Raw genomic sequence first — 26,522 nt, forward strand, 5'->3', positions numbered from 1 at the left:
GTATTGGAAAATATCCGATTTCAGTTGAGGGGGTTGGAGGAGGGCTTCGAGGCACGGTGGAGGTTGTTCATGACAATTTTTGAGGAATTGTTCGTTGTGGGGAGGGGGAGAGTAAGGTGTAAAATGGGGAACATTGTACAAGCTGTAGATTATCGAGTGTGGTTGTTGTGTATGTTGTTGTTCTTTATACACGTTTGTATTAAAATACATTTTTAAAAAAAGAATAGTGTGAAAGATTTGTGGTGTGGTGGGTAGGAGATGTCATTTCAAAAAGGCATTGATTGATATTGGCTACTTGCATGAGGTCAAAAGACGTCTTGTGGCACAGCTACCTTGGATCCAGTGCAGCCCTGGTTCTAAGCCTTCTGGGAAATATGGCCAAGTTACAAGAGACACTGTCGCCTGATGGGAAATGTGGCCAAGTAACAAAGATACTGGAGACTTTCTCGAAATGCAGTTTCTACAACAGGCTGCAGGACAGCAGGAGGTCCCGAGCCTCAAAGGGCATCATTATTAGCTCAAGGATCCAGAAGAACAACGTGTGGGAAAAAGGCTAAGGCCGGGTGAGAGATAAACAAGTGTGAAGAATAGGAGGCAATAAGTATTGGCAATTGCTGTGATTTGACCAAACATCTGTATTTGCTAGAATCTGCCTGAACAATTGGATCTTGTTTCCTGGATCTGTGAAACACAACCTCGGCAGCCAGTTCAGAAAACTGACATCATCGAACCTGAGAAAAGCTGGAAGAAATCATATAAAGAAACATCAACGAAAACCCTGGGAACAACCATCACAGAAGATTATCCCAAGCCAAGGGCTCCATGACCAGTAAAGAATCCTTCGAGGATGGATGACATTTGAGTTTGATTCTTGAGTTGAGTAACAGTTATCACTTATTGAGCTAAAGGCTGTGTGACGGTTTTATTAAGGGGCAAGTGTTAGTTTGTCTGATATTAATTAACTGCATAAGAGTCTGTGTCACATATTTCATCTGAGTAAAGTAAACTTGATTCAAAAATATCTGTGTGAGTAGTTTGTGTGGCGAGTCGCTCGTGACCCTGGTGCAGGAAGTGCAACACCAGGCACCAGAGTTGACATCCCTGTCTACCTGCTCCTACTCAAAGAACCCCTCAGGAGCTTCTGGGCCCTCATGGATCTATAGCATCTCTCCTGCTCTCTTCCATCACTGATGCCTCCTGCAAACTTTCAGTGCTGCTAATAGGTCATTGGTCTACAATGTTAACTTTCTACAGATGCTAACCAAAAGTGATGTAGATTCACATGAAATAGGCTGGATTTCTCAGATATGAGGCACATACTTTCCTCTCTGTCTGAAACGAAGAGGGAGCATTTTCACTGAATTACAATTAGTTGAGTCAAATAATTTTGGTTAACCTCACAAACATGGGAGTTTGCCACAGGATTTCTTGCAAATGAAAAGTTCTATTCAAATTCACACAGTGAGTTATCAGTCACAGCCAGGTCACCTGGATAAGGATGACACAGATAACATGGATAAGGATGACAAATATGACACGATTTCCCACCAGAAAAAAGAATATGGAGAGCGCACAGCCGACGCAAAGCGCCATAAAGCGCATCGGAGCGGCTAAATGAAGGCCAAGTGGGACTTCCACCCTTCAATGGGGAGGAAATCCCACCTTCTGGAGCTGCTGGCCAATCTGACTGCCTGGCTTGAAAACATAAAAACTAGGATCTGGGGTAGGCCGTTTTGTCCTTCGAGCCTACTCCACCATTCAATATGATCATGGTTGATCCTCAATCTCAATGCCATATTTCCGCCTTCTCCCCAAACCCTTTGTTGTTGAAATCTAAGAACAATTTATCTCCTGGGGGGGGGGGGGGGGGGCTGGTTTAAGGCTGTGCAGCAAGTAGGAAGGAAGGTCCGCTCTTAAGGGGCTGCACCACAATTGGCAGAATGGCAGTTCCCGAAGAGCTTTTGAAGAACTTATTTTTTAAAATCAGACTGCCCACACCAAATGTTTGATGGTGTGGGTGGTGTATGATCGGTGTTAATTGATTTGGGCACAAGCCTAATTGACACTTGATTATTTATTCTAATATGGCTCACAGGCCGATGATTTTGGGACCCCCCCCCCCCCCCCCCCCACCTTATTATGGTGAACTCATGAGTGGATGAGAAGGTGGTCTCCTGCCCTATTTTACATGTTCCCCCCCCCCTTCAAAACACAACCTGTGGAGTCATGAAGAACACAGCCCCACATCTCTGATCCAGAGAAATATAATATACCACAGCTTTACACGATTGACAAATCCATGTTAGATTGCAACGAAGCCCCTCAATCACAGGAATTGGTTTTAGAATGTATATATGAAGAGCCTAAATGCAGCAGCTGGCGAAACAATTGTGACAAAACCATATAATCAGATTGGAGCTGGAATCCATCTCGCCACACAGCTGCGAACTCTCGCAAAATGCTTCATATCGTTTCAATGAGAAATATGGTGCGTTTTAATTTCATTTCCAAGCCTAGTTAGCTCAAGTCTTGGAACATCGATAACAATTATTATAGCTGTTTCCGTGGCAACTGTATGTGGGGCACATGCAGCTCAACCACACATGGTGCAAGAGTCAGAAAAACAAAAAGAACAAGGCTTCAGTGGTTTAATGCTTACAGAATGAGCAAATAAAACCCTCTCACTAGGGAAACAAAGGGCAGGGTTCTCTGGCCACCCGCGGCGCGTTTCTTGGCGGGGGGAGGTTGCTCGCTTGTTGCCCGGCGACAGGATCCTCTGGTCCCGCTGCTGCCAATGCAATTTTCTATTTGAATCCACCCCACGCCGCCGGGATGCCCGCGGCAAGGGTGCGCCGTCGGCGGGACTGAAAGATCCCGCCGGTGTGAACAGCGGAAGATCTTGCCCATGGACTCGATGTTAACATCCCTCATAACAGGCGATAGACCCATTCCCTGTGTGGAAATTGCTAATCTCTCTACTGGTCATTTACCCACCCATTTATTCAAGAGGTGGGACACTGCATTAACATATTTAAATCAAATTGCCAAAGTGCATTTGGGAGGCCTATTTAAATTTTAATATTTGCCACCCTGGTTCCCCATGGTTTAGAAAACCTGTCAACAAAACTGAGGCAAGAGCTACTGGCTCCAAAAGCTGTGTTTTCTTTTACAGCACTCCTTGTGGGTCAAGAGCACTGGTCCCTCATGAATGCCTTTGACCTCACCTCTCTTCTTTCCTCTCACTCTGATCAGTGTCCTCAACCTCACAATCTCCAAACAGTAGATCTCTCCTTCTTCACTACTGTTCTCTGTCTCTCAACACCCCCACAACCAAGCCATGATCAGCATCGTACAGCCTTTTGAGACCTTGCCCAAGCCTGAAAATTTGGCAACCTGTTGGAAGTGAGATGGAAGAATTTTTTTTAAAGTTAAGCCCTTCCTTTAAATTTGGCATGACCTATGTGTTCTCACTTTTGCTGGGTTTGCCTTCTCTTTAGAATACATAAATATTCAAACCCATATCTCTGCCTAGCTCTATGCAGAGTAACAGAATTATATCAAGGCATGGTAATTTCAATACTTGAATAACCGAGAAAGAAATATAATTAAAGAGAACTTCTTAATTATTTAACAAAATTCACCGTGGAACAAAGGTATTTTCATCTTTCTTTTTACAAAGTCAACAGCAGGATTGATACTCCTGTTTAAAGACTATTGATTACAATATTCATTGCTAAAATACTGGGAATATGAAAATCCGAAATGTCCATGATGTCTACTTTTAAACAATATGGAATCATGTCTTTAATTATTAATATTGGTTTTGTGTAACTCCTTTTTTACAACTACAGATTCTACCCAACTCCAAAGTCTACTCTTCCCCCTTGGGCAGTACGGTGGCAAAATGGTGAGCACTGCTGCCTCTCAGCACCAGGGACCAAGGGTCAACTGTGGCCAAGGGTGACTGTGTGGAATTCGCACTTTCTTCCGTGTTTGCATAGGTTTCCTCCGGGTGCTCTGGTTTCCTGCCACAGTCCAAAGATGTGCAGGTTAGGTGGACTGGCCATGATAAATTACACTTCGGGCGCGATTCTCCGCTCCCCAGGCCGGGTGGGAAAATCGCGGGAGGGCCGCTCTGGCACCCCCCGCGATTCTCCCACCCACCCCCAAAATGACGTGTCGCGTTTTGCACGGCGACCCGCGATTCTCCGGCCTGGATGGGCCGAGCGGCCTGCCCTTCCTGACCTGTTCACGCTGGCATCAACCACACCTGGTCGCTGCCGGCGTGAACATAGCGCGAAAGGTAAGTTTGGGGCCTGTAGGGGGCGGAGAGGGGATCGAGCACCACGGCCGTGCTCGGGAGGGGACTGGCCCGCGATCGGTGCCCACCGATTGTCGGGCCGACGTCTCCAAGACATGCACTCTTTCCCCTCCGCCGCCCCGCTAGATCAAGCCGCCGCGTCTTGCGGGGCAGCGGAGGGGAAGACGGCAACCGTGCATGCGCGGGTTGGCGCTGGCCAACCTGCGCATGCACGGCTGACGTCGTTTGGCGCCGCCGGCCGTGTCATTATCGGCGCGCCGCTTTGACGCCAGCGTCAAGGCCCGGCGGCCAAGTTTCACGAAACGCCGCTCTTAGCCCCCGGGGTGGGGGGGGGGGGGGGGGGGGAGAGAGAATAGGGGGCGAGGAGAGGCCTCCGACGGTGTCGGCCGTTGCGGAGAATTCCGCCCTTAGTGTCCAAAGATGTGTAAGTTTGGCGGGGTTAGGGGGATAGGGTGGGGAAGTGGGCTTGGTGGAGACATCTTTCAAAGGATCTTTGCAGACTCAATTGGCCAAATTGCCTCTTTCTGCACTGTACGGATTCTATCATTCTCTCTTAAGTCTCAGTCCTCGGGGATTCACTCACCCACAATAATCTGAGGTCTTAGGGAGGACATCTCGGCAATATGTATCTGGAGAGCATCACCTTCAGTCGGGACACAATTTTGCAAAACTATTGGTGAACAGATTATTGAACTTTAAGGACAATGAGTCATTTGCAACAAAAGACTGATCCAAGAGATAAGGGGCGGGATTCTCCGACCCCCCGTCAGGTCGGAGAGTCGCCAGGGGGGCTGCATGAATCCCGCCCCCGCCGGCTGCCGAATTCTCCGACGCCAGGGATTTGGCGGGGGTGGGAATCGCGGCGGTCAACAGCCGTTGGCAGCGGCCTCCCTCCCCCCCCCCGCCGATTCTCCGGCCCAAAATGTGTTTGTTTTTGCCGGTCCTGCTGGCGTGAATTAGAGTAGGTCCTTACCGGCGGGACCTGGCGGCGCAGGCGGCCTCCGGGTCCCTGGGGGGGGTGGGGGGGGGGGGGGGTGTGTGCGGGGGGAACTGACCCTGGGAGGTGTCCCCACGGTGGCCTGGCCGCGGGGGCACTCTATTCTTCCGCATCGGCCGCTGTAGTCCTCCGCCATGGCCGACGCCGAGAAGATCCCCACCCGCGCATGCACACGCTGGCGCTCCTGCGCAAGCGCCAACTCGCGCCGGCCAGCGGAGACCCTTCGGCACTGGTTGGCGTGGCACCAAGCCCCTGCCCCGCTGGCCGGCCCAAACCACCCCGGCGCGGCCTAGCCCCTGAAGGTGCGGAGGATTCCGCACCTTTGGGGCAGCCCGACGCCGGAGTGTTCACGCCACTCCTTCCTGCCGGAGTTGCCCACCCCGCCGATTCCCGCAAATTCCCACCCAAGACCTCTGGACACTCTGAGACTAGAAGAGAAGTTATCAGGACTCTCTGAGGAATTTATTGCGAAGCATTGAGTGGAAAACCTTCAGAAGACAAATGATCTTCAACTCCAGTGAAGAAACTCCCAGCCATTTCATTCACAGTTGCATCGAAGTCGGAAAAAGTATTGAGGATTTGAGATTCCAATGACTGTTGGCGTTGAAGGTAAAGAACAAAATAATTCCAGTGAACCTTTCAGGAAAAGAAGAGATGATTTCCAGCTGGTTTTTCAGAAGGAATGGCTATTTTCTGTAGGCAGTGGTAAGAGAGCCAAACTTTTCTTTAAGTTAGTTGTTCTACTCTGGTCAATGTGAAAAATGGCTGATGGTATGCAGACAGGACAGCACCATCTTATGCCTTGGAATGAATTTCAGCGACAAAATTAGGAAAAATATTTTGTAGATTAACTCTGAGACAAGTTTGCAGTACAGAATTGAAGAGTGCTAAAGATTCTGCCTCAGGTTCTGTGTTGGCATACCATTGAACAGAAACAACTGGACCAGTCGTATAAATACTCTCACTACAGGAGCTCTGGAGGAAGAAGATTTTCAGCTGTGACTGCAGTATGAGCTTCACTTGACTGTGGTAACAAATTCCACTTTCTCATCATTCTTTGGTCAATAATTTTCTTCTGACTTCCCTTTTGGATTTCTTGGTGACTCTCTGATATTGATGGCCTCAATTTTGTTCTTCTCCATTAGTGAAAACATTCTCTCTGAATCCACTCTATCAAAACCTTTCTTAATTTTAAATTCCGCTCTTAGGTCCCCCTCTAGCCTTCTATCTGCAACAGAAAAGGGGCCGACAATCCTTTTCTGATACAGCTTCATAGGGAGGCATTGGAGCAGTGGTACTGTCATTGAACTGGTAATCCAGAGACCCAGGGTAATTCTTTGGGTACCTGGGCTCGGTCCCAATATTGTGAAATAATAAATTGGGAATTAAAAGTCCCACGACAGTCATAATATCATTGTTCATTGTAATAAAATCTCATCTGGCTCACAAATGTCCTTTAGGGGAGGAGATCCTACCTGATCTGGCCTACATGTTACTCCAGATCCACAGCAAAGTGGTTGACTCTTAAATGGCCTGGTAAGCCACTCAACTCAAGGGCAACTAGTATTGGCAATAAATGCTTTCTACACTCTCTCCAGTACCCCCATTTCCTTTTTTTACAATTGCTGATCAAAACTGCATGGAGTACTCTGGTGTAGTCTAATCAACATTCATATTTAACCTACTTCTTAATTCTATTGCTCTGGAAATAAAGCCATTTTCGGTTTTATGCACTTCCTAACCTGTGACATCAATTTTAGTAAGAAGTCTTACAACACCAGGTTAAAGTCCAACAGGTTTGTTTCAAACACGAGCTTTCGGAGCACTGCTCCTTCTTCAGGTGAATTCACCTGAAGAAGGAGCCGTGCTCCGAAAGCTCGTGTTTGAAACAAACCTGTTGGACTTTAACCTGGTGTTGTAAGACTTCTTACTGTGCTCACCCCAGTCCAACGCCGGCATCTCCACATCATCAATTTTAGTGATTCATGCTTTTTTAATTCATTCTTGGGTAAGTGTCACTGGCAAGTAATTGCCATATCCTATTTGCTTGAGAAGAAAATGAAGTTCTTGAACTGCTATGGTCCATGTAATGTAGGTACACCCACACTGCTGCTAGGTAGGGAGTTCTAGGAATTTAACCTAGCAACAGTGAGAAAAAACACCGATATAGTTCCAATGGAGGATCGCCCGTAACTTGGAAGAGAAGTTGGAGGTGGAGATGCACGGTAGCAATGTGGGGGCAGCACGGTAGCATTGTGGGGGCAGCACGGTAGCATTGTGGATAGCACAATTGCTTCACAGCTCCAGGGTCCCAGGTTCGAACCGGCCAGTTAGGTCACTGTCTGTGCGGAGTCTGCACATCCTCCCCGTGTGTGCGTGGGTTTCCTCCGGGTGCTCCGGTTTCCTCCCACAGTCCAAAGATGTGCAGGTTAGGTGGATTGGCCATGCTAAATTGCCCTTAGTGTCCAAAATTGCCCTTAGTGTTGGGTGGGGTTACTGGGTTACGGGGATAGGGTGGAGATGTTGACCTTGGGTAGGGTGCTCTTTCCAAGAGCTGGTGCAGACTCGATAGGCCTAATGGCCTCCTTCTGCACTGTAAATTCTATGATAATCTATGATGTTCCCATCTGTCTACTGTCCTTGTCCTTCTCGGAGATAGATGTCATGGATTTGGAAGGTGTTGTTGAAAGTGAAAGGCAAGTTGCTGCAGTGCATCTTGTAGATTGTACACCCTGCTGTCACTGTGTGTTAATGGAGGAGGGAAGGAATGTTTGAGGGCATGGATGGGATGTCCATCAAGTAGGCTGCTTTGTTTTCAATGGTGTCCAAGCTTTTTCAATGTTGCTGGAGATGCACTCATTCAGACAAGTGGACAGTATTCCATCACACTTCTGACTTGTGCTTTGTAGATTGCAGACTGGTTTTGGGGAGTCAGGATGACTTACCACAGAATTCCTAGTCTCTCAGCTGCTCCTGTAGTAAGAGTATTTATACGACTGGTCCAGTTGTTTCTGTTCAATGGTAACCCCCAAGAATGTTGATGGTGCGGATTTCAACAGTGATAATGCCATTGAATGTCAAAGGGAGAGAGTTAGATGTTGGCATGTTGGATACTGCTTGGCACTTATGTGGTCAATTATCAGCATAAGTTTCAATGTTGCCCAGGTCTTGCTGCAATTCACACTGACTGTTTTAGTATCTGATGAGTTGCAAATAGTACTGAACTCTGTGCAATCAGCAGCTTCTGACATAATGATGGAGGGAAGGTAATTGATGAAACAACTGAAGATGGTTAGGCTTGGGACATTATCCTGAGGAACTCCTGCACAGATATTTGAGGATTGTGAGGACTGCCCTCCACTAACCACAACCATGTTCCTTTGTGCCAGGTATGACCCCAATCTGTGGAGAGATTTCCCCCTGATTCCCATTGACTTCAATTTTGCTCAGGTTCCTCAATGCCATGCTCAGTGATATGCTGCATTGATGTCAAGCCAGATCACCTTACTTCTGGAATTCAGCTTTTTTAGACCAAGGGTAAGTGTGATGCCTGGAGCCGAATGATCTTGGCAAGCATTCAGTACTATCTCTAACTCATGGGCTCATACAATGGTGTCAATAGATATTTGGCTTTAAAAATGTTTTTATTTGATTTTCTTTGAATATTTCCGTGCAATGTTTGTAAAAGTTTTGGAAATAGGGAGCAGTAATGCTTTTTAAATGAGTGGAGACGAGGTCATGTGATGAATCATCCAGGAAATCGTCCAAGTAGAACTGGCAAGCTGATCGAACATTTACTACGAATGATAGTCGGAGTTTAATAAAATATACAGCACAGAGAATGTTAAAATAATCGGGCTTCACAAAGAATAATTTGAATATTAGTAGTACAGATATTTGGACATAAAAATAAAATCACAGTGCTATTTTATTTTCTCAATAATCAGATTATGTAACCAAAATAGGGCTGTGGACTGGAATTAAGGTAAACAACAGCAGGGACACAATGTTCCTATCTAGAGCCTGACGTTCTTCTCTACACTAATTTTAACAAAGAAATAAACTTGAGTGAAAATTGGAGGGGTGAAGGTGGGAGTGACACTAAATCGTATTTAATTCTGCTTTCAGAATTTCAATCACACCAGAAACAGGAGACATAAATACATGAACTATAAGCACAGAACTGGTTATTCAGTACAAATAATCTTGTGCTGGTGGTTATACTGCACACGATCTCCTCCCATTGCAACTACTTCATCTCTAATTGAAATGCATAATGTTGTGAATTATCTAGATAAAGTAGATAGGAAGGCCATATTTCCCTTGTTGGAGGGGTCCATAGCCAGGGGCATAGATTTAAAGTAAGGCAGCAGGTTTAGAGGGGATTCAGAAGGAATATGTTTTCAATTAGAGGATGATGGGTATCTGGAACTCACTGCGTGGAAGTTTATAAAGACAAAAAGCCTCAAAAGCATTTTAAAAGTATTTGGACATGCAATTGACATAGAAATATTATCATAGAATTTACAGTGCAGAAGGAGGCCATTCGGCCCATTGAGTCTGCACCGGCTCCTGGAAAGAGTACCCTACCAAAGGCCAACACCTCTACCCTATCCCCACAACCCAGTAACCTCACCCAACACTAAGGGCAATTTTGGACACGAAGGGCAATTTATCATGGCCAATCCACCTAACCTGCACATCTTTGGACTGTGGGAGGAAACCCACGCGCGCACACAGGGAGGATGTGCAGACTCCGCACAGACAGTGACTCAAGCCGGAATCGAACCTGGAACCCTGTGAAGCAATTGTGCTATCCACAATGCTACCGTGCTACCAACATGCAGCAGCCTACAGGCTACGGACCAAAAGCTGGAAAGTGGTGGGCTACCATTCAGCCAGCATACATACAATGGGCCCAAATGGTCTCAATCCCTCCTGCACAGATATTTGAGGATTGAGAGGACTGGCCTCCAATAACCACAACTGTCTTCCTTTGTGCCAGGTATGACTCCAATCTGTGGAGAGATTTCCCCCTGATTCCCATTGACTTCAATTTTGCTCAGGTTCCTCAATGCCATGCTGAGTGATATGCTGCATTAATGTCAAGCCAGATCATCCAAGATCTTATGAATCCTTCTCAATATTTCAACCAACCTTTTATTCCTTTTTCTCTCATGTAGTCATATAGTTTCCCTTTGAAAGCACCTGAGTTATTTTCCTCAATAACTTAATATGGCAGTGAGTTCCACATTTTAGTCGCTCTGAGTGAAGAAATTTCACCTTATTTTCCAATTGGATTTATTGGTAACTATCCTGAAAATACCCCGTTTTGGATTTTCCACACAAGTGGAAACATTGGGCACGATTCTCCGCTGCCCACAACGGGTCGGAGAATAGAGGGAGGGCCTTCCCGACATTTTTCCCGCCCTCCCGCTATTCTCCCCCCCCCCCCCCCCCCCCCCACGGCCGCCCCACGACATGAATCGCTGCTCGCCGTTTTTTACGGTGAACAGCGATTCTCCCCAGGCCGATGGGCCGAGTTCCCAGGCCTTTATGGCCGTTGTCACGAACACAAACACACCTGCTCTCACCGTTCGTGAAAACGGCCACAAAGTGCCGTCCCGGACAACCATGGCATCGATTGGCACGACCGCACCACGGCCGTGCCAAGGGTGGCATGGGCCTGCGATCGGTGGGAACCGATCGCGGGCAGCGGGTCCGATACCCGCGCACTATTTGTTCCTCCGCCGCCCCGCAGGATCAGTCCGCGGGGCGGCTGAGGGGCATGACGGCCCGCGCATGCGCGGGTTTAACGCATATGCGTGATGACATCATCCGCGCATGCGTGGGTTGGAGCCGTCCAACCTGCGCATGCGCGGCTGACGTCATCGTGCGCGTCCGCACGACGGTCGCTAAGCCCGCGATGCCGTGCTTCACGGGGCCGCGCTGCTAGCCCCGCCCGGGGGGCAGAATCGGGTCCCGGGAGGGGGTGCGGAGGCTGCCGTGAAACACGGCCAGTTTCACGGCAGCCTTTACGACTCGCCGCATTTGCGGAGAATCGCGCCCATTGAGTTTCAGTTTTTAAAAATGATTTAATGGGATTTGGGTGTCGCTGGCTCAGCCAGCATTTATTGCCCATCCCTATTTGCTCTTCAGAAGGGGGTGGTGAGCTCTTTTCTTGAACTGCTGCAGTCCATGTGGTGTAGGCACACCCTCTGTGCTGTTAGGGAGGGAGTTCCGAAAGTTTGACCCAGCAACACGATAGCACAGTGGTTAACACTGTTGTTTCATAGCGTCAGTGTCCCAGGTTTGATTCCCGCTTGGGTCACTGTCTATGCGGAGTCTGCACATCTCCGCGTGGGTTTCCTCCGGGTGCTCTGGTTTCCTCCCACAAGTCCCGAAAGACTTGCTTGTTAGGTGAATTAGACATTCTGAATTAGACATGCGGAACACCACTGGTCACCGACTGCCATCCTGAAAAAGACCCCTTTATCCCCACTCTCTGTCTTCTGCCAGTCAGCCAATCCTCTATCCATGCCAGTAACTTGCCCTTAAGACCCTGGGCTCTTATCTTATTTAGCAGCCTCCTGTACGGCACTTGTCAAAGGCCTGCTGGAAATCCAAATCGATCACGTCCCTGGCTCTCCTTTGTCGAACTTCCTTGTTACCTCCTCAAAGAACTCTAACAGTTTTGTCAGGCATGGTCTCCCCTTGACGAAGCCGTGCTGACTCAGTCCTATTTTACCATGCACTTCCAAGTACTCCGCAATCTCATCCTTAATAATAGACTCTAAAATTTTCCCAACAACCAAATCACAAAATCACAACATCCCCACAAGGCTGTGTCCTTAGCCCCCTACTATACTCCTTATACACCTATGACTGTGTGGACAAATTCCCCTCCAACTCGATTTTCAAATTTGCACAGTAGTGGGTTGGATTTCAAACAATGACGAGACAGAGTACAGGAATAAGATAGAGAATCTGGTGAACTGGTGTGACGACAATAATCTCTCCCTCAATGTCAACAAAACAAAGGAGATTGTCATCGACTTCAGGAAGCATAGTTGAGAACATGCCCCTGTCTGCATCAATAGGAATGAAGGAGAAAGGGTCGAGAGCTTCAAGTTTTTAGGTGTACCGATCACCAACAACCTGTCCTGGTCCCCCCCATGCCGACACTATAGTTCAGAAAGCCCACCAACGACTACTTTCTCAGAAGGCTAAGGAAATTTGGCATGTCAGCTACGGCCCACATCAACTTCTACTGATGCACCATAGAAAGCATTCTTTCTGGTTGTATCACAGCCTGGTATGGAGCCTGCTCTGCCCAAGACCACAGGAAACTACAATAGGTCGTGAATGTAGCCCAGTCCATCACGCAAACCAGCTTCCCATCCATTGACTCTATCTATAATTCCCGCTGCCTCGGAAAGGCAGCCAGCATAATTAAGGACCCCCACACACCCTGGACATACTCTCTTCCACCTTCTTCCGTCAGGAAAAAGATACTAAAGTTTGAGGTCACGCACCAACCGACTCAAGAACAGTTTCCTCCCTTCTGCCATCAGACTTTTGAATGGACCTACCTCGTATTAAGTTGATCTTTTCTCTACACCTTGCTATAACTGTAACATTATATTCTGCAGTCTCTCCTTCCTTCCCTATGTACGGTATGCATTGTTTGTACAACATGCAAGAAACAATACTTTTCACTGTATACTAATAAATGTGACAATAATAATTCAAATCAAAAAAAAAAATCAGGCCAACAGGCCTATAATTTCCTGTCTTCTGCCTCCCTCCCTTCTTAATACATTGAAAGCTTTTAAGCAGGCTGAACAGATGGCTGCCCTGTCGATAAAAGAGTCATCCATCTGTGAGGAACAGTTTGTTTGTGTGACTGTAGCATTACGCTGGAGTACATTGTGTGGATAATATATGTGGCAGCCACTGCATGTCATGGTGGAACGGGCAAATGTTGTGTATGGTTACAAGGGCCACCTATGGCCTCACCCCACTGCTGCTGGTATTAACTCAATGGTGGGTAAGTGGCTTAACATGCCAGGAGCGAAACAAGCAAATCCTGCTGTGTTGGCTTTCAGTCTAGCAGTGGGATAGAGGGGAGGGGCTATCAAAGGTACTCAGAGCCAAACTGAGGGAACTGGCATTAGGAAGGGGTGGAGACTGAAAGGCACCCGCCCCTGCCATTGTTGCCATCTCCCACTCACCACCCACTCAACTCACCTTGCAAGCCCATTACTGTAACACTCACCTTGCCTGGGATTGAGCAGCCATCCTAAGCCTTGGTGAGTGTTGTACCACCAGCGGCCATCAGCTCCCTGATGCTGCTACCGTTGAATTAATGAGTTTTGGCTCTGACTCTGATTGGCTTCACTTGTTGGGCTGGACTTCCACCTCCACAGTCCTTAATACCAAGGCTGGTCTGTCAGGTGTTTAATTGTCACCCCATGTGGCGGGCCTTCTTGAAAGAAGGCAATGCAGTGTTCTCCCTTGTGAGGGCCTTCTCACAAGGCCCCTTGTTACCTCCATAAGGCATAGGAGCAGAATTAGGCCACTCAGCCGATCGGGTCTGCTCCACCATTCAATCATGGCTGATATTTTTCTCATCTCCATTCTCCTGCCTTCTCTCCATAACCCCTGATCCCCTTATTAATCAATAACCGATCTATCTCTGTCTAAAAGACTCTCAGTGATTTGGCCTCCACAGCCTTCTGCGACAATGAGTTCCACAGATTCACCACCCTCTGGCTGAAGAAATTCCTCCTCATCTCAGTTTTAATGGATCATCCCTTCAGTCTGAGGCTGTGCCCTTGGGTTCTAGCCTCTCCTACTGGTGGAAACATCCTTTCCACGTCCACTCGATCTAAGCCTCGCAGTGTCCTGTAAGTTTCAATAAGCTCCCTACTCATCATTCTAAACTGCAATGACTACAAACTCAATCGCTCCTCATATGACAAGCTCTTCATTCCAGGGATCTTTTTTGTGAACCTCCTCTGGACCCTTTCCAATGCCATCACATCCTTCCTTAGATACGGGATCCACAACTGCTCACAATACTCCAAGTGGGGTCCGAACAGAGCCTTATACAGCTTCACAAGTACATCTCCGCTCTTGTATTCTAGCCCTCTCGACATGAATGCTAACATTGCATTTGCCTTCTTTTGTGAGGGCCATGAAAAATCCAACACGAGTTTGTAGAGTCAAACAGAAAGTAACTTTATTTACAACAATATGTATACAGCAGCAGAAGTAATTTACCATTGCTTCCTGCTCTAGCCGGTACCACACTGGCCAGCTCTATTTATACAGCTGCAACTGCTAGTGATTGCCCCGTCCCCCCTCCTCCTTCATTGGGGGAGCTTATACTCCCCAAGAATCATGGGATAACCAATTGATTTAGGCAGATTATAACACCTTCCTAACTGCCGACTGACCCTGCACATTAACCTTAAGAGAATCTTGAGCAAGGACTCCTAAATCCCTTTGTGCTTCTGATTTCCTTAGCCTTTTCCCATTTAGAAAATAGTCTATGGGCGGAATTCTCAGCTCCCCACGTGGCGTGGGAGAATCGTGGGAGGGCCTCCCGACATTTATTACGCCCCCCTGCCCCCCCCCCCCAGCGATTCCCCCCCCACCCCCCGGGCTCGGAAAAATCGCCGCTCGCCGTTTTTTACGGCGAACGGCGATTCTCCGAGCCCGATGGGCCGAGCGGCCAGCCCTTCACGCCCGTTTTACCACGGCAGCAACCACACCTGGATTCGTGAAACGAGCGCCAGATGCCCGTTTGGGGCATCTAGGGGCCTGATTTGGATGGGAGCACCGCGACTATGCTCAGGAGGGGCAGGCCCGCGATCGGTGCCCACCGATCGTCGGGCCAGCGTCCAAAACGGACGCACTCTTTCCCCTCCGCCGCCTGGCTATGATTTTTGAACTCAAGTACTTGAGTGGGACTTGAACCCAGAACATACTAATTCAGGAGAGAGAACTGGCAACAGCGCTCCGTTGACACTCACATGGCATTACTATTATGTAATTTGTCAGCCCAGGTCTGAATGGCATTTGGGCCTTTATAGAGTAGTATGGACTACTTCAATATTAGGGCATTTATGAATGCAACTCAACACTGGAACAAAGAAAATAAGAGCAGAAGTAGGCCATTCAGCCCCCCAAGTCTGTTCAGATATTCAACTGGGTTATGGCTTATCTTCTACCTCAACACCATCTTCACATAGCCCTTGATATCGTCAACATTTAAAAATCTATCAGTTTCTGACTTGAGTATACCGAATAACTGAGCCTTCACATTCCTCTGGGGTAGAGAATTCCATAGATTCAACAGCCTCAGAGGGAAGAAATTCTTCTTCACTTTACTCCGAAATGGTAGCTCTTATTCTCAGACTGTATCCCAGGTTCTAGAGCCCTCCCATCCTGCAGCCAGGGGAAACACCATGGAATCAACGGTGCGCAAACCCAATCCTGACCTAATGACAGAGGGATAGTTATTATTGAAGCAGCTGAAGATGATTAAGGTCCAAACTTTAAATTATGTCCTGGAGGTGTGATGATAAGCCACTGAGAACTAGTTTAGCCCACTTGGCTAGACAGCTGATTCGTGATGCAGAGCGAGGCCAGCAGCGTGGGCTCAATTCCTGTACCGGCTGAGGTTATTCATGAAGGCCCCAACTTCTCAACCTTGCCCGTTGCCTGAAGTGTGCTGATCCTCAGGTTAGATCACCACAAGTCAGCTCTCCCCCCTCAAAGAAGAAAAACAGTCCATAGTCATCTGGGACTATGGCAACTTTAACTTTTACTTCACATCATCATAACAGCACCATGACTATAGGACTGCATAGGTTCTAGAATAAGGCAATCGTCAGCCTCAAGGAGCAACTGAGAATTTTAGCTCCAGAAGACTGCCAGAACTCTATTCATGCCAGAAACGCAAAAGTTCCTGCTGCATCTTCACTTCATCAATTTTATATCAATCCAACAATTGTGCATAGAATACCTATCACAAAGGTTAATACAACGGGGTAAATGTTCTACCTCTGGTTCAAAGGACATTTATGTGCATGCTCATTTTGAAGCTTTCCTCATGCTACTGAAGTCCAAACATTTGTTTTAAATAGACTGCTATTTTTGCACATGGATCTGCTGCAATGGTAGGTTCAGATGGCTGAACAGAATGCATATCATGATCTGGCCTTCAGCGGTTGGGGAATTAATCATTTTGTCACCTTTCTCACAAAATCATATGGTTATGGGTAGGCTGGGTCGGGGGGGGGGGGGGGGGGAAGAGGGGGTGGAAGGATGGTGAATATGCTGCTATTTATAATCACAGTTGTGTAGCAGAGGCTGAATGGACCAGAGGATCTCTTCCTGCTTCATTTTCTATATGTCTTTTCCCTGCAGAGGACAGGTCCCTTGATACAAATATTTGTAGTCTCCAGCAAACAATCCGTTTGCAAAGATAATTTGAAATCAGGAAGCAAATGGCTTTGGGTTATGTACTTTTCAATGACAATCACTAGATCACCTATTCCATATAGTCATTTCACCCTCTCAACAGTTATCCTAGTTGATTATAAAACCATGTTCTGAGGTAGCTTTAAATACATGGTAAGAGTGGAAACAATGTCTTCTTGCTTTATGCTGAAACTGTTGCCACTAAAAATATATCAAAGTACATGTTTAAGATCTGGTGATGTTTCGACAAACGTGTTGGTTTATAGAGGTAAACTGTGAACAGCTCCATGATCTTTAGCAACTGGATATTTTAAAAAATGACGAACCAAAACGTTTAATAATCACCTTACATTCAAAGGGGAGAGAGAGTACTTGAATATCAAATAGCAACTGCTACATGTGACTATAAGCAGGAAAGGCAACAACAGCTAACAGGAACTCAAGGAGCAAAGGGAGTTTGTCACTACATCAAATACCTAACTATCACACAGATAAAGGAGCTACCTAGGTCCACACATAAGAAGAAAGGGTAATCCTTTGAGAAATAACTAGAAGACTATCTATCTATATCAGGGGAGTGGATAAATTTTACCTGACATCATTTTCAGAGGAGCTCCTTTGTAAATCCTCTTTTTTCCTTTGCCTTGTCCCTGTCTCTTCCTCACATTCCTCTTGCTCGCTTTGTTCTTCCTTACATTCCTCTTGCTCACATTCCTCTTGCTCATTTTCTTTTTGCTCACATTCCTCTTGCTCACATTCCTCTTGCTCATATTCCTCTTGCTCACATTCCTCTCGCTCATTTTCTTTTTGCTCACATTCCTCTTGCTCGCATTCCTCTTCCTTTGGCTGGTCTTCTTCCCCCAAGTCCTGATTTTTCTCTTTATCCTCATTTTGAGTTATCTCTTCCCCCCCTCTTTCTTCCTTTCCCCCCTCTTCTTCCTCTACTTCTGCCTCCAACTCAGCTTCTTCCTCCTCCCCTTCTTCCCCTCCCTCTTTTTTTTCTTCTAATGCTTTTGACCTCCTGTAGGTCGCAACACAAAAGTAATGAAAGCATGCAAAAAGAAAACAAAATGAAGTTAGTTACAATTAAAGAAATGAAAGATTGCCAAGCACAATGAGAAGAATGGAAATCATCAGTAAACACAAATCTAACGTGAAGAAACATTGACAAGTATAAAATCACAAACAACAATTTAAATGAAGTGACTGATTCTAAAGTACAGTCATTTCTGTAATTCTTACATGAGATCTAAGCACTTGTTGCATTTTATAAAATTATAGTGCAACAAAAATATGAAGCGTTATACACAAATATACAAAACTCAAACCAACTATTGTCTGGCAGTGCTGGTGCATCTGAACTGGAATATTGCTTTTGATTCTCAATGGGTTAATTTTTCATTCATACAACCATTTTAATTAAAGATTTGAGCAATTTTCATTCGATCCATCTGAAGGCAAAGTTTTGAATCAATTGATCTCACTCTCATTGTAGACAGCACCTGATTTGCATTCCTTCAGCAGGAAGCACGCACTGCCAGGTGGCAACTTGCATGGTCAAGATGAAAATATACTCCATCGACCTTCAATTTCTAGTTTTGCTTTGATCCTTAAATATTTTTTACTTGCGTGTGTTTTGTGTAGAGCTGTTCAATAATATTATAAAGCAAGCCAGAAAAAGTTAATAGTGAACAAAGATTTTTTTTCCCAAAAGAATTATTATAAATAATATAGCAACTGAACCTTGCTCCATTCAGGGAGCAACCACCTGACCAGCAAGTGACGGTGGAAGGACAGATGCACCTTCAAATCATCCCACTGATCTCGCAGTTGTTTAGGAAAGAGGTTGCGCATCTACTGCAAAGTGCTCACTGACACTGAGGAATCGGAGGTGTTTATGAGTTGTTTTGAACTTACTTTACTACAACCTATTCAATATTTATTGTAATTGTGAATTCTAAAATAGAGAGAGTGTACCAAATTTGGGGAGACATTATGGTTGAGCTGAAGAACTATCAGTTTACTCAAATGAATGCCTTCTTATGCTGTTGGTTTATCTGCTGTGTCTACAGTAATACCACATATGCACTTTCCTGTGTCCACAGTAATTATTCTGAAGAATAATTACTCTCCACAGCTTCTGAGCAGCTCTTCCCAGTCTAGCTTTCCCATATGGTTTGACAAGTATTTCTCAGGGAAGGCGTGCAGCACAGATTCATTGGTCAGATGAAGCAGAAGCGTCAGCAAAAACTGCCTCCTAATAATATGATGTCATTTGGGCAACTTAGTAAGTAACCATAGGGTTGGTGGGAAATGAGGAAGTCTTATATTAAGGCCATGGGCAAATCAGTCAACATTTTACTTTCGACAGCAGACAGCTTTTGGAACTAATTTTTTTTTTTTTAAATTTAGAGTACCCAATTCAATTTTTTTTTTCCAATTAAGGGGCAATTTAGCATGGCTAATCCACCTACGCTGCACATTTTTAGGGTTGTGGGGGCAAAACCCACGCTAACACCGGGAGAATGTGTAAACTCCACACGGACAGTGACCCAGAGCCGGGATCGAACCTGGGACCACGGCGCCGTGAGGTTGCGGTGCTAACCCACTGCGCCACCGTGCTGTCCTAGCCTTTGGAACTAATTGAGATGTTTTATGTCTGCTCAAAATCTGTGATGATACTTCAAGCACTTAATGCAAAAAATGTTCTCCTTCACTACTTCCTTTGTATCTTTTCGTAATGAACACTTGTTGGTAAGGTTAGTTTGATTTAGAAATTGCTTGATGATTGTCATTTACAGGGAAGAAACAGAAAATACTGGATGTATAAAGCAGAGCTCTCAGTGTCTGATAAAGAGAAAATTAATTGATTCATTTCTTACGGGAAGTGGCTCAATTGGCACCACAAACATATACCTTAAATATTAACCTGACCTTTTCTCTTTTCAGATGTTGATTGAATCTGCTGTGCATTTCCAAATTTGCACTTCAACTGTTGGACTCTGGTGAATCAGGTACATGAAGGTGTATGCTAACTTCTTTGCAGTTTGGAGGGTTCATGTCAACTGAAGCAGCTTAGGCTTCTTCTATCGTGTGCCATCTGGTCGCAGCAGTACGAATAAGGACAATGTACAGTGAGCAGCTTCATCCTACGCCCTAACCTTAACACCAAGCAATGATGTGGGGAACTTTACAAGTTTGAAATGTCAATGCTGCATAATATTAAACAGCAAACTGAACACAAAAGACATCTCAAATGAAAAAAGAATGTCCCATCTCATCAATCAAACTATTTAAATTTGAAACAGATTGACAGAACTGCATTCTGTGTAATGTGCCACTGCCACTGGGTCTCACCTGATCTTTCTGGTTGTCCGAGGATGCTCAGATTGCACAGACATGTAGCTTGTACTGCTCATTCTCGAAGCACTGCTCGTCCTTGATACAGCAGACACGTCACTCACATCGCTGTCTGATGACTTGTTGGAGATATTGTCTGACCCCCGATGAGAGTCCCGTCCGAGCCGATGCTGTAAGACAAGGAAAAGCAAACCATTAAGGATGGTACTCAAAGATAAAAGTGCAGCATATTAAAACAAATCTGAACAAATACTCAATGTAAAGGCGCTTTAAAGGGGAACGGGATCCTAATTTTATAAATCAAAACGTCTGCTTGATTTGCTGATTGCTGTATATGAGATGTTCACAGCGCTGTGTTTTTTACGCTATGTGGTACTGCTCTCAGTATGTTTAATAGAGGGCTGGATTGATGTCTCCCGAGGACAAGGTGAGCAGGAAGCACCTCTCTGCAGTAGTCTGCCCAGGAAATTTTGAACCAAAATCTCTTCTACATGCAAAGCATCAGTCATCTACCCAAACCTGATGAGACGAGCTACCTGATGGCTAGGGGGAACCCACTGCTATGATCCCAATCGAATAATCTCTAGTATTAAGAAAGGGGTGACCAAGGAGTGATGGACAGATTCAGACTAGAGCAGACCCTTGTCACCCGTATGATGTCAGAGAAGCAGTCAAGCTCTTTCCAAATAGAGCAAAAAGAAAAAGAAAATAACTATAACTTTCTGGGCCTCTACCAGCACTAACTCCTATTCCTATTTGATTTGGTCTAGAGAGGAGGTCAAAATGGTTTCCCATTTCATGGCTCAGGTTAGTATTGCAGGCACCAGCCACATTATTGGGAGCCCAGCCTGCATATTTAAAAAAACGTGTTGCCTTCTCAGGATATTCTGTTCCTGTGCTATTAAGTGCAGATTGAATTTTGTGTCCGTGATGCCAGGGCGAGGGAAATAAATAATGGGCACCGATGCTTCCCCTGTTTCTGGGTGCCGTATCCTCCCCTTTAACCCTTGACAGCTTCCTTGAATGTCTTTGCAATGCATTTTGGATCTTGTAGTAGCACGGAAGGAGGCCATTTCAGTTCGTTGAGTTTGTGGCAGTTCTTTCAAAGAATAATCCAGTCAGTCCTATGACACCCCTGCACCACACTCTTTCACAATTTTCTATTTCCAATTACTTATCCAATTTCTTTTTGAACAGCAATGGAATCCGTGTCCACCACAACATCAGCGAGTGAGCACATTCCAAAGCTTAACCCCTCTTCTGTGTCTCATGTCGTCGCTTCTACTTCTTTTGCCAATCAACTTCAATGAAAGTAAATCTGGATCTTCGAATTACTGATACTTCAGCCATTGGAAAAAGTTTATATGTATTCTATCTAAACATCCTCCCCGTGTGTGCGTGGGTTTCCTCCGGGTGCTCCGGTTTCCTCCCACAGTCCAAAGATGTGCAGGTTAGGTGGATTGGCCATGATAAATTGCCCTTAGTGTCCAAAATTGGCATTAGTGTTGGGTGGGGTTGCTGGGTTATGGGGATAGGGTGGAGGTGTTAACCTTGGGTAGGGTGCTCTTTCCAAGAGCCGGCTGCAGACTCGATGGGCTGAATGGCCTCCTTCTGCGCTGTAAATTCTATGATAAACCCTTCATATTTGTATGTGCTTCTAGCAAATCCCCTCAGGCTTCTTGGTTCTTAGGAGAACAACCTAAGATTCTCTGTAATCCCTCATTCGTGGAGCCATTCTATTCAATCTCTTCTGAACCCTCTGCAAAATGTTCACATCCTTCTGGTGCCCAAAATTGGGAACAAAAGTCACAGTGGGATTTTCTTTGGGTTCTGAAAGACATCTAGGCTTTTGTACTCCATGCCTCTTTTATTTATTTTCTATTTTTTATTTTTCCATGCCTCTTTTATAAAGTCCATCAGAAGCGCAGCTTTCAGTATAATACTTTACAACCACGGTTTTGTCAGACAATTACATATAATTTGGTCATTTATATTATGCACCAACTCCGTTGGCCCTGGCCCTATGCAATATCCAGACAGCAACATCCAAATGACTTGAACCTCACAAGCACTGCAAACAACAATCCCATGGAAAAATAAGAATCTCGTGAACTAACAGTGAAGTGCCGCAATTGGTGCATGCCTTCTGGTTTCACTACCAACTTTAAAAATGGCAAAAACATTCCAGTAAATTAAAACCAAACAATTCAACTTCAATAATGTGCTATTTCTATTCACACAAGTGGGCTTTCTGAACGGCAAAACTACACTTTGAACTGAGTGATATATATTTTCTCATTTTAATTTGAAACTGGTTACAGCTACAAATGCCCAGCATGGAGTCTATAATGGCAAAGTACTGCAGATGCTGGGAATCTGAAATTATTGCACATACTCAGCAGACCAAGCAGCATCTGTGGAGAAAGAAACAGAATCAATGCTTCAGGTTCACGATCTGACAAAGGGTCACTGATCTGTTTCTCTTTGTACGGGTGCCATTAGGTGTGCTGAGTATTTCCAACACTTCCTGTTTCTACCTGAAACAAAGTAACCCCTTTTGTCAACCCTCCAAAACCCTCTCATTCCCCTTCAACAAAAAACCCAGCAGCAGCTGCCTTAGACCTGGTTTGGCACAACATTAAACATGATTTTTAAAAAAATATTAAAGTAAGAAAACACAAAGGGGGCAATTCTCTGAGCCCCACGCCGGGCCGGAGAATCGGTGCATGACGCCCAGACGCCAGTGCGCCATTCTCCAAGGTGCGGAGAATCAGCGCCATTTGTGCCAGCGCATTTGACGCGCCGCTGGCCGTTGGAATCGGCGGGGCCACCGATTCTCCGGCCCGGATGGGCCGAGCGGCCGCGCGGATACAACAGAGTCTCGCCGGCGCCATTCACCCCTGGTTGCTGCCGGCAGGAACTCTGCGCGAAGGGTCGGGAGGCGGCCTGTGGTGGGAGGGGGGCTACGGTGGGGTCTGGCCCGCAATCGGGGCCCACCGATAGGTGGGCCGGCCTCTCCTCCCACCCGGGTCTACTTTCCTACGCGGCCGGCCCCTGAACACCGACGCCATGTTGAGTCGGGGCCGGCGCGCTGAAGAAGTCCCCCGTGCATGCGCGGGTTGGCACGGCGCCCATTCGGCGCCGGGAAGGGAGGCTGGTGCGGCGTGAACCGCTGCAGTGTCGTTCTGGCCCCCTGTGGGGGACAGAATTGGTCGTCCCCGTGCCCGTTTTGGGACGTCGTGAAACGCGACAGCGTTCACGACGGCGCGAACACTTGGGTTCCATTTGAGAGATCGTCCCCAAACAACTTACTGACAAAAAAGAAAATTCAGTCAAAACAATAAATTGCTCATTTAAAAAATGTGTAATTAAGAAAAACTACTATGAAAAAGTGTCAAGCAGCAAAGTTAACTAATAAAGTTTATTTTGCTTTTTAGCTGAAGAAGCCGAGCAAGAGTTAGAGACAGACAAGGTGCCAGTCCCTGGTCACCAGGTAAGGAGGAAGGAATCAAGATAAGGAATTGGGGGTAACTGAAACTGATCTTCCATTTGCTTCTGGTGGTGCACAACCTGAGCTTGCTTCGGCAGAATTCGTATGAAAATGGGGGTCAGAAACAAGTTGTCTTTCAGCCTCAGTTTTCCACCTCATCCAGATTTAGAAAATAACTGTAAGCCAGGACCATTTCTGAGCTGCGACTCTGTTCAAATCACTGGTGACTTGGAAACCATGGACTGAATTCTCTGTTTGGAAGGCCAAGTGTTCCCACCGGAACTAAACAGCGTGCGATTCGCATTTCCGTTGGGGCGCTATTCGTTCTGTGATTCAGGACATGCAAATGGGCCAACACTCGGCCAGCGAGAATTGGAAGCACTTCCCGGCTCAGTGTGCGGTGTACTGCTGGGGCTGGAATTGATGCTAAAGAGCCTGACAAGCTGGAGCTGCTTTCAAGTGCTCCACCCACCACACACTCATTGCAGCCATGACAAAGGCTCAGAGAAGACCTGCCTCCCAATTTCGGGAGTCTGAAGAAGACCCACTGCTGGGGATACCCTCTTCTCTAGGGTGGGCCGCAGACTCAAGCCTGCCCTCCTGAACAGCACCCTGGAGGAGGTGGCAAAGGCAGTCAGTGTTGCCAGCCTCACCAGGAGGAGACAGCTCATGATCATGAAGGGTGGGGCTCACTCATGAGGCCTTTGCCCTGAGAGGGGCAGTGTGCCAGGGAGGGTTCCAAAGGCCATGGTGCAGGTGTCCTCTGGTCGGGGCGAGCTTCGCTAATTCCCTGCTTCCTCTGCAGTGGGGCTGCACTTATGAGGAATTCACTGAGGAGTGCCAACACCTGATGAGGCACTGATTGTGCATGGCCATTGTAAGGATCTTGTTAAATCCTTGTCTGTTCTGTGGTTCTTTTTTTCTTAAATTCCTGTCATGCAACATGACAGACATTTGGTTTTGAGCTGAATTCCCCCAACTGCAAGCTGCTATTTGGACTGATCCGACAGACCCTCACTTCAGTATGTTCTGTGGCATAGCCCGTGATGTCATTTTGATGGACTTTGTTAGCAATCAATCTTTTCCATGACAATCCCGGGGCTAAGCAGATTCTCAATGCGGATTGGTGTTTTTTACTTGTGCGCTATTCTCTACCCGATCACAATTCTCACTGCCAGTGACAGGAAGTGGAGTATTCAGCCCCATACTACTTGAATTACAACATTAAACAACAAGCTTCAAGAAGAATGTGGCTGATCTTTTCATGCTCTCCCATGGTTTGTGCTTAAGTTATTTTTGTTTTTCTGTCTCAAGACATTTCTTTTCCTACATTCTCCAGTACTTTGTTAATACTACTTACACACATGTCAAAAGTCTAACACTGATTGGCGGGCCGGCCTCTCCACCCACGGGCTTACTTTGTTGCGCGGCCGGCCCCTGAACCCCCATGCCATGTTGTGTAGGGGCCGGCGTGCTGAAGAAGTACCCTGCGCATGTGTGGGTTGTCACGGCTTAACTGCGCATGCGCGGCTTGGCACGGCGCCCATTTAGCGCCGAGAAGCGAGGCTGGAGCAGCGTGAACCACTCCAGCACCCTGCTGGCTCCCTGTGGGGGCCAGAATCGGTAGTCCCCATGCCCGTTTTGCGCCATCGTGAAACATCGTGAATCGCACCCAGGAACTGCTGGAAAAATGCAGGTCTGTCAGCAACTGTGGAGAGAGAAACAATCTAATTCTAATTCTGAACTTAGAAGAGGTAGAACCTTGATGGGTTTTATGGTGTTGCAAAGGAAGGGAGTGTCAGGTAGAGCAAAGGGGAGGTCAGGGATAGGTTTGAGTGCTGGGAGATTAAATGGCAAAGGTGTTATAGGCCAAGTGAGTGGTAGTGGTAGTCGTAAATGAACTAAAAATTAGGAAGGGGTAGATCTTAATGGCAGAATAAAGGTTTATGCTGACTAAAATCAAAACATGAGAACACGATGCAGACTGGCGCTAGGGAAAGAAAACATAAAATGGAGGACAGTGTTCATGGTCTGAAGCTGTTGAATTCAATACTGAGTCCAGAATGCTGTTAAGTGCCTTATCGGAAGATGAGATGCTGTTCATCAAGCTTGTGTTGGCCTTCACTGAAACATTGCAGCAGGCTGAGGACAGTATTGTGAGCGTGAAAGCAAAGTGGTGAATTGAATTGGCAAGCAACAGGAATGTTGGGATCATACGTGCAGATCGAATGGAGGTGTTCTGCAAGGTGGTTATCCAGCCTGCATTTGGTCTACCCAATGTACAGGAAAACACATTGAGGGCAGCTAATGCGGTGGACATTCAATTGGCTAAACTGAAAGAAGTATGAATAAATTGCTGCTTCACATGAAAGGAATGTTTGGGTCCTTGGACAGAGAGGGGAAAGGGGCAGGTGTTACAATCATCTATTGCATGAGAAGGTGCCGTGCGAGGATGATGGGTTATTGGGGGTGATAGAAGAGTGGACCAGGGTGCCATGGAGGGAGTGCTCCCTACGGCATGTTGATAGGGGAGGTGAGGAGAAGATCTGTTTGGTGGTGGCATCATGCTGGAGTTGGCAGAAATGGAGGAGGGTTATCCTTAGAAAGCGGAGGCTAATGGAAAGTGAGAACAAGGGAAACCCTATTGTCAGAAGGGGTGAAGGCAGAAGTGTGGGAATTGGAATAAACATTGTTGATCGCCCTGTCACCACAGGGGAGGGGGGGAGTGGGGGGGGGGGGGGGGGACCCTTGGCTGAGAAAAAAGAAAGACTCGTTGGAAATTGTGGAAGGTAGCATCATCCAAGCAGATGTGGGAGGGCTGCCGATACTGGAAGAATAGGATGGTGTCTTTATAGGAAGTA

At 46.5% G+C, this 26,522-nt stretch overlaps 1 protein-coding gene across 46 annotated transcripts in view; it reads right to left on the reverse strand.

Moving 5' to 3' along the window:
• The window catches only part of rims2a (regulating synaptic membrane exocytosis 2a), a 1,202,647-nt gene that overhangs the window by 213,153 nt on the left and 962,972 nt on the right, over window positions 1–26,522 (reverse strand). For 32 of the 46 annotated variants that reach the window (XM_038810037.1, XM_038809989.1, XM_038809995.1 and 29 more), the window contains 2 exons: window positions 20,169–20,341; window positions 17,404–17,832 (listed from right to left, as the gene is read on the reverse strand). In XM_038810037.1, the coding sequence (XP_038665965.1) occupies window positions 17,404–17,832; window positions 20,169–20,341 (602 nt within the window). The remainder of the gene's footprint in view (window positions 1–17,403; window positions 17,833–20,168; window positions 20,342–26,522) is intronic. The other 14 variants (XM_038810036.1, XM_038810038.1, XM_038810032.1 and 11 more) reach the window with 1 other exon arrangement.

The sequence above is a fragment of the Scyliorhinus canicula genome, chromosome 10 (genome assembly GCF_902713615.1).
Source record: "Scyliorhinus canicula chromosome 10, sScyCan1.1, whole genome shotgun sequence".
In the NCBI taxonomy this organism is placed as follows: Eukaryota; Metazoa; Chordata; class Chondrichthyes; order Carcharhiniformes; family Scyliorhinidae; genus Scyliorhinus; species Scyliorhinus canicula.